Raw genomic sequence first — 15,438 nt, 5'->3', positions numbered from 1 at the left:
AAGGACTCTGATTAGATTCTTACTCATTCCCTGCGTGTGGATGCATACTCATACACCCCCCATCCTGACTCCCCCTGGGGCACCACACAGCCAGTGTCAGTCAGTGCTGGATGGCTGTGGGGTTTCTCCTGTGAGTGTATCCTGCTGGCTGCTCTTGTGGTGCTGGGAGCCCCCCATCTCATACTGGGATAGTGTATGAGGTAACGACTGATGCCTGGTGCCAGGCCCCCTGCATGGTCCCCAGCTGCCTCTGCCTGCTTCTCACTCGTTTGGAAGGTGGGGGACTACTGGCATCATGCCCAGCTCTGCCTACCCTGTAGTGGGGACCCACAGTGGGTGCTGAGTGGGTCCTGATGACTGGGGAGGGTGTATGGGAAGGGAAAGGTGGGCTTTGGTGTGTTAGCTCTGTACCCTACATTGTGGGAGAGGGAGCTAAGGGTGCCCCTCCAGCAGGAGGGTCAACAGGGCTCACCCTGGATGAGGGGAGATGTCAGCCCACTCCGTGGGTCCAGGGTGCTCTCTGCACCCCGGAGATGTGGGGTGGGTATGGCTGGAGAGACGGGCACTGCCATGGGGTGCCCATGTCCTTCCATCTTCACAGTGTCTGTGCTGTCACAATGGGCCATGTACATGTCCCCCTGACTGTCCCTGGAGGGAACAGAGATCAGGGACGCAGGGACACCTGAGTGCTCCTGGGATATAAAGGATATAGAGTGGAAAGGGAGTAATTTGGGGGGCTGGATGGTGATTCTGAGAGCTGGTAGGTGTTCAGGCTCAACTAGTGAGGTCATGGGCAGGTGTCTGTTCAGGGGATAAAGGTATGTGTAGGGGATGGATGCGTGTGTCTGTTTGTCCAAGGTGTCCATACAGGCACAGCTGGCTGTGGTTGGCTCCCAGAGGCTAAAACACCTTCATCCCTGCCCGTGAGGAGCTGCCACACAGAGGCAGAGGGGCTCTGCAGACTTGCAATGTGGGGATGTCCCCAGGATTGTCCCCGCATGGGTGCCACAGTTGACAGAGGGGCAGAAGCTGGGGGAGGATTTCGCTGTGCAGGATGGGTTCCAGAGCACACACTACACACCTTCCTGGAGCTTCCGTGGGCTCGAGGACAGGGCACTGGGACACCACCCACAACAAAGCTGCAGAGAACAGGGTCCTGCCTCTGCTCCTGGAGCAGCAGCGCTCCAAAAAGCCATTAAGTTTAATTACGCTAATGCAAGTGAGAGTGGGAAGCTGGTACCAGCTCCCTCTGCGGACACCTGCTGGCGGGCAGTGTGCAGGGCTGAGCAGCTTCTTCTGGGCTTTTAGGGAAGCAGCTATGGGTTGGTGTGGCCTCGCCGGAAGAAGGATCCCTGCAACCTGCTGTACTGATGCCTGCAGGTACAAATATTTCAGGGTGACCCCCCATCTCCCATCATCATCACTGCCCAGGCCATGGGGACCTGGTTGGACCCAGAGCTCAGGGACGTTGGAGACATACCACTGCCATGCCCGGAGGGGCAGGTTTGGCCTTGAAGACCCACAGGATCCCACTCTGCTCTCTCCCTGCCTGTGCTGCCTAAAACTGCCACAAACAGGGGATGTACTTAGGGCACTCAGCTCCCGCTCTTCAAGCCCCAATGCCTCCCTGCTGCTCCTTTGCCGGGATCCCGGCGCTTAGCATTCCAGCCTGGAGCTGGGAGCGGGTTTGGCTTGTGCTGCCACAGCAGAAGGCCGTGGGGCAAGGGACAGACGGGAGAGGCGGGGACGGGGACCGTGTCCCCCCTTGTTAACAGCGCCGGACTCTGTAGCCTTTTCAAGGCTCTGAATAGAGGGCGGTACCTCTCTTCTCCTGAATTAGAGGCCCGAGGGGTGTTGAAGATGGTTTAACATGCTCAGACAGGGTTGGAGGGATGGGAAGGGGGGACATGCTACCCCAGATGGGAGCATGTGGGGGGTTTCTCCTGGGCCACATGCCCTTCCTCTCCATCCTGCCCACCATTCACATGGTAATGAGGACAAATTGATGGAGAGACATCCATTGTTGGACTCTCCAGCCCGGCCCTTCTGCCGGCCACCCACCAGCATCGCCATCCATCACTGCCCAGCTGGGATGGTTGGTGGTGCTGGGACCTGCCCAGAACTGGCATGCTGGGAGATGGGGCTGCTTCAGGTGCCCACGAGCAGTGGGGCAGCCCCCAGGCTGTCCTGGCTCTCCTGGGGCTGACTGACAAGAGAGGGGAGGACATCCAGGCAAGGAAGAGACCCCCATATGTCTTGTCTATCAGCTGGACATCATTTTACCCTCAACATCCTCACCATGGGGGGTTATGGGGCTGTGGGGGAGTTAATGGAGCCTCAGAAAGACTGCAGAATCTTACTTAAGGGTGTCCCACTCTTCCTCTTGCTGCCTTGGGGCCAGCTGAGAGCCAGGAGCTTTTCCTGCCCCACTTTTTCCTGCCTCCACTCCAAAGGAGCCCCCCATATACCTGCAGCATCCTCCTAATGCGGCAGAGTTCTTCTGACACGCTCACTGGAGCATGGAGATGATTGCCCCACACCACCACCAGGCCTCCCAAAGAGCATATCCTCTCCTTATGAATCCTCTGCCTCCAGCTCCCCCTGTCTGCGACAACAACTTGATTGAAATTTCACTCCATAAAGTGCCTCTCAAAAGCTTGACCCCATGGCCCCCATGGGGACCAATTTGTCCTTCTCTGTAATAAGAACCTAATTAAATTAGCTAAGCCGCCTCACAGTGCCCTTAAATTAGCCATGGTGATGAGGGCCCTCACTGACAGCCTGCTGTGGAATTGCTTAGCACTTACCATGCTGTGGGGTCCAGGGAAAGCCCTGAGGGGACCTCGCTCCCAGCCCCACCCAAGATACCAAGGCAGGGCAGCTTGGAGATGGAGCAGGGGGTGCACAGAAGGGTGTGTGGGTGGGACAGGTATGGGGATACACTGTGGGGTGCTGGCTGGTGATCTTCCCTTCTGCTGGCATGGGGATGTGGTAGAGGGGTGAGAGGGCTGACAGAGGGTTAGGGGACAGTCAGCAGTGACTAGCACTAGCGACATTGGAAACCCTGTCTACAGGGTATGGGGTCCATCTTCTCTGGTAGGACTGGGTTGATGGGTGTAGTGGTGATAGGAATGGCGGGGAAAGGTGTCCCAGCACGGATGGGTGCTGGGGTGATGGGTCCAAACTGGGATGGAGAGGTGTCCTGGTAGTCCTGCATTGGCCATACCTATTACATCCTGCCCCTCTTGCCCTAGTTTCCAGGTGGCCTCAATAACAGTTTGGTCCCATGTACCCTGGGTCAAACCCACAGCCTCCAGCTACGATGGGCGCATTAAGCATCCCTGATCTCTGCCTGCCCTCTCCACACCAGAGCTCAGAGCTCCCGCCTGGGAGATGATGGATTTATTGGGCCATGTCCCTAACAAGGAAAGGTACATCCAGTGAAGAGACAAAAATACACCTGCTGTCGGCCATGCTCGCACTCCCTCACTTCGTCTTGGACAACAATCACCAAAAAAGCTGTGCTTTAAAATAATCTTTAAATAATTTCTGCTTTTTGTTTAAAAAAAAAATACCCCCCCAACCAAACAGCCTTCCCCCCACCACTCCCATCTCAGCCTGCATGCGCCCACGCTGCCTCTATGGTACATACAAAGAGCAGATAAATAAATAAAGATGCGTGATGCTGCAGGGGGAATGTGGGTCAGAGTCCCCCTCAGCCCTCTCACCTTTGCTAATGTGGAGCTAGGGGAGACTGAGGCTCCAGCTGGGATTTGGAGGGGGGGAACTGTGGCCACAGCTCTAACTCCCTGCAGGTCCCAGGAGTGGGTGAGCAGCAATGAGTTACCCTGAGGCTTTGGGGTACTGGTGGGTTGTGGAGGTCAGGCTAGGTAGGGTCTGAAGCTTGAGGAGTTTTTTAGCTTTGCAGTGGGACAGGCTTTTGGGCTAAGCCAGCTCAGAGCAGGATGCTGGGAAGGCAAGGGAGGGACCGCTTTCTTCCCTGCCGCTTTCTTTCCCCAGGCTCCAGCAGACTGGGGCTGCAGCCCTTGCTCTCCCCACCCCTACTCCTACTAGTGTGTGCCCATATCCGGCTGACACTTGCACCCTCCTGCCCATGTGCTTGCCTCAGCAGCCCCCTCTTCGCAGCCAGAGCCCTCCATGCTGTCACAGGAGCCCCGTGGGCATGACCAACTGGGTGGCTACAGTGCTCACTTTGCGCAGAGTTTGACATCCCACTCCCCAGTCTATCACTCCAGTGGCACTTGTGTCACCAAGACAGAGCTTTCACGCCAGAGCTGTCCCAGTACCTGGACCACCGTCTTCCTATCTACCATGTCCCAGAGGTGGAAACAGCATTGCCTGCCCTCCCACCCAGGTTGCCTAGCAAAGGGGCCCAAGGCCCCTCTCCCAAAGCCTCCCCACAGGGTGTAGACAGTCTGGGAGTCCCGGAGGAGCAGCCACGGCTCACTCCTCTTCCAGCCCCCACTCCTTGATCAGACCTCCATCATTAGCTAATTCAGCCCATGCACACACACATCTCATACACACACACACACACACAACCATAGCAGCATGTGGATCCAGCTGGGGCATCCCCATGTCCCAGGGGAAACCCTTCATGCCTCCCCCCTGCCCCCAGGAACAGGAGGGGAGGGGGTACTGGGCATGGAGTAGGCAAGCTGGGGAGCCTCAGTGCCCCCTGACCAGGAGGTGGCTGTACCCCAAGTAGGCAGGGCTGGAGGCAGCTCCCCATGGGCATCCAGGTCACCCTGCAGCCACCACCTCCACCAGCAGTGCTGGCCGCAGCTGTGGTGCACCCTCAGCTCTCCGCCCGGGGTACCCCCAGTGGGTGGAAGCTGTCGGGGGGTAGGAGCAGCCTGCCCAGGCGGTAGAGCAGCCCTGAGTACCAGTGCACACCATCCCCCTGTGCCCCTGGCCACCCCACCAGGCTGTGGTAGAGCCGGAGTGGCCAGAAGGCCAGCTGCGCCAGCTGTTGCTCCTGCACCAGGGCGAAGCAGGAGGCCACCACACCGTCCACCACCAGTGTCCCATGGCGTGTCAGTGGGGCATAGGCTCCCACGTCCCTTCGGTCCCGCACCCCCACCACTTTGGCAGGCTGCAAGCCTCCCCCTGCTGCCACCAGCACGAAATGTCCAGGGCGCACAAGGCTGGCAAAGATGGGGCGGAAGTGGGCGGTGGGTGCTGAAGCGTTCTCCGCCACAAAGAGCAGGTGGGTGGGCGTCAGGACCAGGCGCCGGGGTGGCTCCTGCGTCTCGATGACATGGAAGGTGGTGAGGGCACGGGGCTCCTTGTCCAGGAAAGCCAAGAAGTCACTGTAGGTGGGCCTGCCCGCCCCGTCCATTGCCAGCACTCGCTGGCCCGGCCGCAGTGCCCACAGTGGCGTCTGGGCACCGTCCTCCAGCGTTGCCAGTGCCCTCCCAGGAAAGCAGCCCCCTGTCTTCGCAGCGGCCGAGTGCTCTGCGCAGGGAGAGAGAGGACAGGAGGATTACCCATTAGCCAGACCCTCGGCATCACCCTTCCCCAAGGCATGGACACCTTCCCAGGCTGCCCAGCTTTGCCCACCCAGGGATAACCCTGTCCTGGCATCACAAATGTAAGTGTGTCCCCTACACACCCCCAGTCACCAATCCAGCCCTCCTAGGCACCTAGTCCCCAGCCACCATGTCACTTGAGGTGACACTTGGGGGCTCCAGCATGGTACCAGGGCATTGGATCTGCTCTAAAGAGCTAGGTCCCAAAACCAACCTAGCAGGGGGAACGGGGCACAACCACAGCTCCAAATGTGCAAGACAGTCAGTGCCAGAGGGCACCTGAAGCTTGAAAAAGCAGTGGCAGAGCCCTGAGCAGTGGCAGGCTGAGGAGCAAAGTGTGTGGTCTCAGTCTGCATACACACAGCACCTCCGTTCCTTGCAGTGCTGGTCCTGAGTACCACCTGGGAGGCTGCTACAAGGAACAGTGCAGGATGCAGTGTCCTTCCCCAGCACTGCAGCACCACTCCATGCTGCAGCCCTGCTCCTTCTACCACCTGCTCAACCCTGCACCACTTATGCCAGCCAATCCCCCTTCTCTAGATTGCAGGGAGTTGTCACAACCTGTGGCCATTATCAGGCAAAAGTCACCAGCCTCCTGGGCAGGGCTTCCCTGCCACAGGGTAAAGGACCCAAACTCTCTGGGGCTTGTCTTCTGGGATGGTGGCACAGAGGTCCTACCCTTCCCCAGATGAAAAGATGCAGCAAGTCACCAAGCGTCACAAGGGGCCCATCCTGGCACTTAGCAGGGTAACCCTGGTTTCCCAAGAAATGGTAATTATCTACGCCAGCTGCCCTGTTCCCTCAAGTCCCAGCAACCCCCATCTTAGTGTCTATATTATGCCCTCCCACCATCTGTCAGTGGCATCTCACCTTAAGGTCCTGCTCTAGCCCTGCACAGTTCCATCCTTGAGTTCTAAGCCCTTCTCAGGACCCTGTCCCAACACCCTCATCTAATCCCTGAGTGTTCCGACCCCAGTGGCACTGCCCCCATCACTCCCCAGCTTTGGGCAGAGCCACATCCCAGCCCCCAGGCCCATGAAGAGAAGCATCCATCTCTGGGACAGAATCCTTTTATTGCTCAGATGAGGTGTCTTGTCCTTGCCTGGAAGGCCAGGTCCCAAATCCTGCACCCTGCATCCCGTGGCAGGCAGCAGAGCTGTGGGGAGGGGTTGCAGAAGGGTGAGAGGCGCATCTGGCAGAAGTGGAGGGCATAGGTGCTGGGCATGGAGGGGTATGCGGGTGCAGAGGAGGACCCGAGGAGACACAATACAATACAATAGGTCATGTGGCCATCCATACAAAAATAAAAGCCATTTACTAAGAGGCAGAGGCAGCCCGGCTGCCCTCTGCACACAGTTATGGGGGGATCAGGATGTGTACCCCACAGCCTCCGCAATGCACCCTTGGGTTCCCCAGGCCTTGGGGATAAATATGGGGGACCCAGAGCCCTGAGGAGCTGCTGAATATGACCAGCCTCTAGAAGCCCTTCAGGGCCTCAGTCTTGGGGGCATGCTTGGGTCATGGCATCCCTCTTTGGTTGATCCGGGGGGACATCCCAGGATTCAAGAGCCTCTGTCCTTCTCCAGGGGCACAGCCACACTCCTCTGGCCAGCCCCAAGGCTCCGGGGTCATTGTCTTTGCTTCAGAGCCTGGCCCCACTCCTCTGGTCAGCTCCACAGGGTGCCACGGGGCACGGGAGCCCTGGTCCTTCGCCCACGTTTTGTCCCTCTTCTTCGGGGGCGCATCACTCCCTCTCCATGGCGCGGTCGCCCCACTTCCATCGCCGGCTGGTGTTGTGCCCGTCCTGGCATCAGCACGGGGGAGCGGTCAGCGCGGGGGGCCAGGCTGACGTCTGGGGGTGTCGAGCCGCTGGCTGCGGGCTAGGGCAGTAGGATAGGCAGAGTGCGGTGGGAGCCGAGCCCGGGGACAAGAGGCGCGGAGCAGCATCGGCGCACCAGCCCCGGCACCGCCGCGGTACGGCGTGTGGCACACGGGAACGCGGGCACGGGTGTGGGCGTGCGTGTGCTGGCACAGCCCTCTGTGCCTGCGTGTGCAAGGGCTCCGCGTGCAGGCACGGCTCTGCGGCACGGGGGGCTGTGCATGCAGCCGCCGAGGCTGCCTCTGTGTCCACGTAAGCCCCCGCACAGGCAGAGCCCTCCCCAGCTTGTCGCGACACGGGCAGTAGGACGGCCCCCTCTCGGCGGTGGCCGGTGCCGTGCGCGGGGCGCTGCTGCCCTCTGCAGCCCGCAGCCAGCGAGGCCGCTCCGGCGAGCGCAGCATCCCGGGCAGGGCTGCTTCTGCCCGGGCTGGGGGGACCTTGCACCCTACGCAATCCCCTCCTGGCCACGGGCAGCTGAAAGCAGCTCCCTCCTTGCCCCCCATGCACCGCACGGAGGGAAGCAAAAGCCACCAGCGACGATAGCGCCCCTCACAGCACCACCCAGCTCTGCTCCCCTCTGCAGATGCTGCTGCACAGTGAAAAGTTGATCCCAGGGCACTCTGGCCTATTCCTGTCTGGGTGTCTCTGACCCCCTCCCTGGCTAGGCAAGGCTGGACAGATGCTGCTGTGACAGCAGAAGCTCGAGAGCAGGCAGCAGTGGAGGAGGGCAGGGCTGAATAAAGCTGAGCATGGGCACTAAGGAACTGCAAGGGCGGAGGCATGGAGACAGATGTGATGGGCAGACTGGGCAGACAAGCTGAGGAGAAGGGGATGTGGGCCGAGAAAAGGAGGGGAGTAGAGAGAGTGGGTCAGGATATAGGTCTTTGGGAGCCAGATGGGGAATTTGCCCTATGGCACTGCTGGCCACAGGTGTGTGACTCACTCCCCACCTGACTGTCTGCCCTAGATAGGGAAATCAGGTTGCAAGAGCCAGCACCCCCTGCAGGAGCACCTCACCCAGCCAGCCAAGATCCCCAGGCATGCTGCAAGAGGGGGTCTGGCCCCTGGCCCTGCTCACTGCCCCCTACCCCTGTCTTACCTGACTTGACAGAGCAGTGGATGTGTGCTTTGGACTCGTAGTAGACCCAGTCAAAGCCAGCCTCCACAGCCAGGCGAGCCAGCATGCCGTACTTGTTGCGGTCTCTGTCTGAGGTTGTGATGTCCACAGCTCGGCCCTCGTAATGCAGCGACTCCTCTGAGTGGTGCCCATCCTCATCCCAGCCTTCCGTCACCCTCAGCTTCACCCCTGGCCACTGATTCATGACAGAGATGGCCAGGGAGTTCAAGCGGTCCTTGCAGCGCTGCAGGGCAGAGGGACAGAGTCAGTAAAAGCTTTTTAGAGAGAGGGGTTAGCTGCCTGGTTGGCAGGTTGTATCCCACTATGTTTCCATTAAGCCTCTTTGGGCCCTCAGGCCCATTTGGGGCTGGTCCAGCAGAGTAAGATCTGAGAACATGAGGTGCCTTGTCTATCCCATGCCCTCCAGACTCCCTGCAGTGCCTGATACCACCGTTTGGCAGAGAGGTGTGCACCACACCAGGGGTTCCCATTGGGAAAGGAGGAGGACGCAGGAGCTTCAGTCCTGTTGCCTCCTAGCTGGGAAGATGGCCCAGGGTCCCTAGCACTATCCCCAGGCACAAATAAAACAACTTGCCCAGTCCTCAGAACAGCTCTGCTTGGTACGACTCCTCAAGTACTGAGTAACAAGGACACAGCACTGGGCAACCTCACAGTTTTGTCCTCTGCTCACATGGGTAGTGCCAGAACTGCTCAAGAGCTCTGTTGTGCTGGAGTAGAAAGGATGTGGAGTGAAGCCCCCTTCACCTCCACCCACCACAAGAGGAGTGAAAAGCCTGGGCTGAGGAACAGTAGCAGATCTTAAAAGCACCAGACCTGGTGCTCAGAGAGGCCACACAAGCAAGGTAAATGCCCTGCCTCATCCCCCTGTGGTGATGCTCCCCAGCAAGCAGAGGGATGCCAGTCCCAAATGCCCGTCCTGCAGTCCTCCCAGCCTCATTCTGCACTGCTCCACATCCCCCAGCTGCACCTGAAGGTCAGGGAGGGTCCAAAACTGTCTGCTTGACTTGCATAAGTACAGCCCCCACTCCCGGTCCCTTGTCCTGCTGCTAAAGGGATGGAGGAGACATAGAAAAAGTGTAGGAAAAGCAATATGGGAGCTTCTACAGAAACCCAGCTGAACAGACTAGGGCTGTGCAGCCTGGAAAGGAGATGTTGTGAGGTCCTGAAGAGTCCCATAAAATCAAGGCAAAGGACAGAGCATTCATTATCATGCACAAGGCCAGTTCTGGGAAGCATTAAATGAAATGACTGGACAGTAGCTTAAAAAACAGCCACACCTGGGGACATTTTTGCATGATGCCCAACTCAGTACTGGGACTCCCCACCACGGTATGTCATGGGTCATTGAGACAGCCACAGCAAGTGTGAGCCACAGCTTTAAAACTTGATGCAGGCTACATCCCTGGGCTCAAAAATGGCCCAGCACTGCTTCTGCAGGGAGCTGCACTCCCAAAAATGTAGGGAGTACCTATCCCCAAGCATCTGCTCTCATTCCAGGAAGGTGGGTGCTGCTGCTCTTGGGGAAACCCGTTTGCACTTGGCAGGGTCTGGGCCCTGGGAAGGGCAGTGCCAGGCAGGCCTTTGCCCCACATGAGATCTGCCGTCATCCCACGGCTCCCTGGGTGTGGGGAGATAAGCCAGGAAGGTGCTGGACAAACAGTTTGCTAGGTGAGGGGAGGAGGAAGAGGGAGGGAGTGACTTTTGTCCCCATCCAGCACCACCGTGGTGCCACTTGGCACATGGCACAAGCTGCTCCCAAAGCCCCCACCCCCACCGAGACCCCGCAGTATGGGGGTTCAGCATTGGAGGCAATGCAATGCCCCCCTGCATCCTCCAGCCATCACTCAGGCATCCCCTTGCCACTCCCGCGCCAGCACCCCACTCTGGGCACCCCTCCTGCCCTCACTGCCAGCCCTTCTGTCCTCGAGGGGCACTCTGCCCTCAAAGAAACACGGAGACCCTCCAAGCCTTTTCCCCTAAGCAGGGACAGCGTCAGGCAGAGCCCCGGAGCACCCTGTCCCCGGCTCTGCCGGTGCCATTGGTGGCCAGCAGGTGTCAGAGCGCGGGCAGGGACCGGCAGGGACGGGCAGGGAACAAGAACCAATGGACAAGGACCAGGCAGGCACAGGCAGGTCGGGGACGGAGCAGGTAGTAACGGGTGGGGAACAGGCACGGGTTGGCAGGGCAGCAGTGGACAAGGAAGGGTCATCGATGGGTGAGGAAGAAGCAACCATAAGGAGGGACCAGGCAGGGATGAGCAAAAATAAGTAGGGAGCAAGCAATGATAGGCAAGGGTGAGCAGGTGGGGATGGGCAGGGAGCAGGCACAGGAGGCAGAGAGAAGACAACAAAGGATGGGGATGTACAGAGGTGGGCAAGGAGCAGGCAGCAATGGTCAGGGAGCAGGCATGGGCAGCAAGAAGCAGGTAGGGATGGGCACTGCCTACCCAGAAGCTCTGCTGCCGGCATAGACAGGTAGGCAGGGACCAAGAAACCCATAAGTATGGGCCGTCCACAGGGTCTGTGTTTGATGGTGGCTGCAGGGAGGACACAGCTTGTCCCTGCAGTGGTGCAGATGACGGGGCATCACCAGGTCACATGTAGAATGGAGCCCCATATGACCACGCTGAGCTGGTGGTTCTGCTGTCCCATACATATCATAGTGAAGACCCTGGAGATGTTGGGCTGGGCTGAGCAGAGAAGTTCTACCCATGGCCCAACCTTTGCATCTCCCTTCTCGAGTTCAGACTGGGGATAGAACTATGTCCTGTGGGGCAAGCCAAACCTCTTTAGAGAAGGCAGCAGGTCTGGAAGGAACAGCAGAGCTCCAAGATGGGGCGCGGCCAGAAGGGACCTCAGGATCATCTCAGGGGAGGTATGCAGGACACTCAGGTGTGACCACAGTCTCAGCAGAGGTGTTGTGAATGGAGTGTGCTTGGTCACAGCTTTCCCCATGTCCAGAGCCTGGCCAGGAGAAGAGGGGTCCTACTAGCATCTCCTCCTCAAGTGAGGTTTCTCCCAAAGGAAGCCAAAAGTCCTATTCCAAGGTCTCCATGAGAAAGTCTTCACCACTGCAAGGTCTGGTACCATGGTCTCCATGTCAGTTGGGCAAACAGTGGCTGCAAGGAGTGATGGTTAGGGTAGGGAGAGGCTTAGGGTTGGGACTCCATGGGGGCAGGGGACCCAAGACATTCCTGGGCCAGGCTGCTGGGGAGAGGTGAGGCATGCTCTGCCTCCAGCCTTATCTCAGCACCTCCGAGTGGGACCAGCGAGAGCAAACACACTGGAATTCTTGAGGAAGATGAAACGATAAAGGAAAGGCGAGCAGAGAGCAGCACTACCCACTCCTCTAAGCAGGCGGCATCTTCCGGCTGCCTGGGACACCCAGACCCTTGGACTTGGGGAAAGAAAACAGGTTTGAAGTGAGTCAACAGCAGTAAAAGCCAGTGCACTGGGGGAAGGGACAAGGAGTTGGGTCAATGGCCTTTTCCAACCCATAGCAACACAGGACATGGTACCAGAGCCAGAGTTCCCATGTCTGGGGGTATATCCCACAGTCAGGGGCCATAGGACAAGCCCAAAGGGCTGTGGGAATGGTAGCAAGCTACTAGAAATCATGCTATCTCTACAGCAAGGGGAACAATTCCCTGTAGAGCTGCCCAAGGCACAGTGGTACCCATCTGGGCATGGATGTGTGGTGGCCAGGGACCCTGCTGAAATAAGAACCCTCATCTGGGCACTGCAAGAAGACCAGGGAGTTTCCAGGTACTCTACCAGCAATGTAGCAGTAGAGTGGGAAATGTTAGGCTGGTAGGTGGCACATGGAACTCTCCCTCTCCCAAGGGCACCGAGAGGCACTGGCTGGGTTAGAGCAGGTGGTGGGAGCACTCTCAGGACAACAGAGACAGAAACACTCTCCTGCCTCCAACTCAAGCAATATGATGGCACCTACTTCCCTGATGCATGGACCAGAGGAGCTCACTGCTTCCTCAAATATCCTTAAAGCTGTTCCCTAGAGGAGGCAGATTCCAGCCTAAACCTAGGGCTCCAGTCACCAGCAGCCACAACTTGTGCAACTCCCCAGTCTTGGTGATGCCTTTCAGGGGATCCTCTGCTACAGTCCTCAGCCTGAGAACCACCCTGGACCATGGTCCCTGCCCTAAGGGACCTGCTTCCAGAACACACAGAGTTGCAGAGATGTCAAGCCAGCACGCAAGCAGCTTCTCCTCCCAATGTTATCAACAGTCAGAAACCCCAGTCAGAAACCCCAGTCAGAGCCTTTCTCAGTGCCTGCCATCACAGCCACCCACACTCACTCACCAGCCCCTGACTGGAGAGTGCAGTGGTCAGAGGGGCAGCACCAGCTCCCCCCCACTTTCACCAGGAGCTCACTCGGGCTGTAACCCAGTGCTGAAGCTGGTGGCCAGGTTTCTTAGCAAGGCCGTGTGGCTCCTTATCTGCATTCCTGAAACCCTCAGGCATTCTCTTGGCAATATTAAAACATGGAGTAACCTTCGTCCAGCATCACCCTCCCTTTTCTGCTGTCCTCTGTGTCATCCCCCCCCCCACCTCCTTCCCGCTGGCCCAGGGCACTTCTAAGCTGACTGTAGTAACAGGTTGTCCCCATCCCTGAGTGCAGCAAATAGTCCCCATCAAGCACCCTTCACCATCCCACCCGAGCCATGCAGAAAGAGGGGGCACTGCATCGGTGTCAGACTGGGGACAAGGTCAGCAAGAGCACTCCTGGAGCCTACTCTCCTCCCTGCCAACACACCAGGCTCTGCTCTGTCCCTCGGATCCAACAGGCAGGCTGCCTGCTCTGCCAGTGGGTAGGCAGAGCAGAGGGGCAAGGGTAGGATGGGTGCAGCGGGTCAGGGCACTGCCCAACCAGGGAACAGCACGGCACAGCTCTGCTGGATTGGGGGGATGTGGGAGGATGCTGCTGGATCTGGGGCAGTGTGGCATAGTTCAGGGGCACCAGGACAGGCTGATGCCAGTTTGGAGGGCAGGGTGCTGCTAGCTCGGGAGCCAGTGGGACATGGGTTAAGAGGCACCATTGCAGGGTGCTACCAGCTCGTGAGGCACAAGGGCTCTGGGCCTCGGGGTGCAGCCAGATACAGGTGCCACAGGCTCCGTGGGGCAGTGGGGAAAGCTGCTGCCATCTGGGAGGACAGGGTGCTGCCGGCTCCGGGAGCAGGGTGATGCCGTACCAGGGCGCAGCGTGCTGTCCGACGCGCACAGCGCAACCGAAGGGACAGAGCTTTGCAGCGCCCGGCGAAGGAAGATGCACTCTTTGCACCGCCGGCAGCCCGGGCCGGGCATCGGGATACCCAGGGCAGGACGGGAAAGCCGCAGCGCCGGGTGCTGCTGGTCGCACTGCCCGGGATAGTGGGGAGTAGGGCGCTCCAGAGCAGCCCCGGTGCCCGCAGATGCCCGGCGCGGGGGTAGAAGCGGGCGGCGGTGGGGCCGTACCTGGGTCATAAGCCGGTCGGCGCCGGTATTCTCCTCGTCCTTGAAGATGATGTCGGGGTTGTAGTTGGGCGTGAGCTCCTTGAAGCGCTCCGAGTTACGCGCGATCTTGCCCTCGTAGCGGCCGCTGGCCCCCAGCGTCTTCTCAGGGACGTTGGGGCTGAACTGCTTGTAGGCGAGCGGGATGAGCTTGCGGGGCGGGCGGCGGCGGCTGCCCACCACCCTGCCCGGCCCGCAGCCGCGCACGGCCGGCGCCAGTAGCAGCGCGCACCCGCTCAGCAGCAGCAGCAGCCGCGCCGGCTTCATGGCGCGCCCGGCGGCCCCGGGGCGGCCCGGGGCACCGGCGGCTCCGGGTTCCCCGCTAGGCTCGGCCGTCGCTCCCGCCGCCCGCCCCGGGGCTCCCCATGCGGCGCGCAGCCGGCGGGCAGGTGCCGGTGCCGGCGACGGCGGGGCGCGGCGGCTGCCCGGCGCGGGTGCGCTCCGGCTGCCCGGTGCGGCGGGCTGGCGTCGGCCCGCTCTGAGCTGCTGTGGCTCGGCGGCGGCAATAAATAGCGAAGGGCCGTTTGTTTTGGCAGGCGAGCGGCCGCTTGCGGGGCGCGGGGCGCGGGGCTCGGCGCTGCCGGAGCCCTCCGCGGTTTGCGCCTCGGCGGTCAGCGCGGCGGGGCTGGAGCCGGAGCCGGAGCCGCCGCTGCCTCCGCTCCCCGGGCAGGAGTGAGAGGGGAAATTGAAGAGATCCGGGACCGGGAACCGCCAGGACCGCACCCTGCCCGTGTCCCAGCCTCCCAGAGCCCTCCCTCTCTCTCCTCCTCCCCGTGGAACCTGCCCCGGGCCGCCCGCAGCCTCCTCCCCCCTGCCGAGCCCCGCAGCCCACCCCGTCGGTAGTGCCCGCAGACACCTGCCCCCCGGGGCAGCCCCGCTGCCGCCCCGAGACGCGCCCGGGCCGCTGCACACCCTTCACCCCCCTTCGCGGTGCGACCCGCGGGGGCTCCCTCGCGGTGGAGTGGGCGCGGGGTGGCACCCCCGGGGCTCCGGCCCCCGCTGCGCCGCCTGCTCGCCAGGGGCCTGGGCCTGCGGGCGGGGATCAAACAGAGCAGGGAGGCAGCTGGTTGAAATTTAACCACAATATTCTCGCTCCCCATTGTTTCCAGGGAGGCCCGATATTTCCACAACAGGATTATGGCATCTGATTAACTCGCTGAGACAACAATGAGGGGCTGGGATGGGCTTCCCCTTCTAGCTGCCAAAAGGGGAAAGTAAATATAACACCCTGATTTCAGGAGCGAGGGTTTGCAGGGCCCCCCCGGTTCTCCCCCAGCTGCGTGCCGGGGAGGGGTCCTGCACAGCTCCGCTTGCACCCCTTCTGGCTCTCTAGGATCTTCCCAGGTGAGGCAGTGCCTTGGG

General features: G+C 60.1%; 1 protein-coding gene and 1 long non-coding RNA gene across 2 annotated transcripts; one reads left to right on the top strand and one right to left on the bottom strand.

Moving 5' to 3' along the window:
• Positions 1-631: 631 nt before the first annotated feature.
• LOC116789484 lies at positions 632-3,482 on the top strand. The gene is made up of 3 exons (XR_004358047.1): positions 632-760; positions 1,309-1,380; positions 3,255-3,482. It is a non-coding gene; the product is annotated as an uncharacterized LOC116789484 (long non-coding RNA).
• Positions 2,266-14,343, bottom strand: IHH (Indian hedgehog signaling molecule). Its single transcript, XM_032693383.1, has 3 exons — positions 14,041-14,343; positions 8,531-8,792; positions 2,266-5,478 (listed from the first exon to the last, which is right to left on the bottom strand). Exons 1-3 carry the CDS (start codon positions 14,341-14,343, stop codon positions 4,820-4,822), a joined length of 1,224 nt encoding a protein of 407 aa, XP_032549274.1. The 3' UTR covers positions 2,266-4,819.
• Between the last annotated feature and the right edge of the window lie 1,095 nt (positions 14,344-15,438).

The sequence above is a fragment of the Chiroxiphia lanceolata genome, chromosome 7 (genome assembly GCF_009829145.1).
Source record: "Chiroxiphia lanceolata isolate bChiLan1 chromosome 7, bChiLan1.pri, whole genome shotgun sequence".
Lineage (NCBI taxonomy): Eukaryota > Metazoa > Chordata > Aves > Passeriformes > Pipridae > Chiroxiphia > Chiroxiphia lanceolata.
The sequence above is the reverse complement of the archived record's forward strand: the minus strand, read 5'-3'. Positions and strand labels throughout refer to the sequence as shown.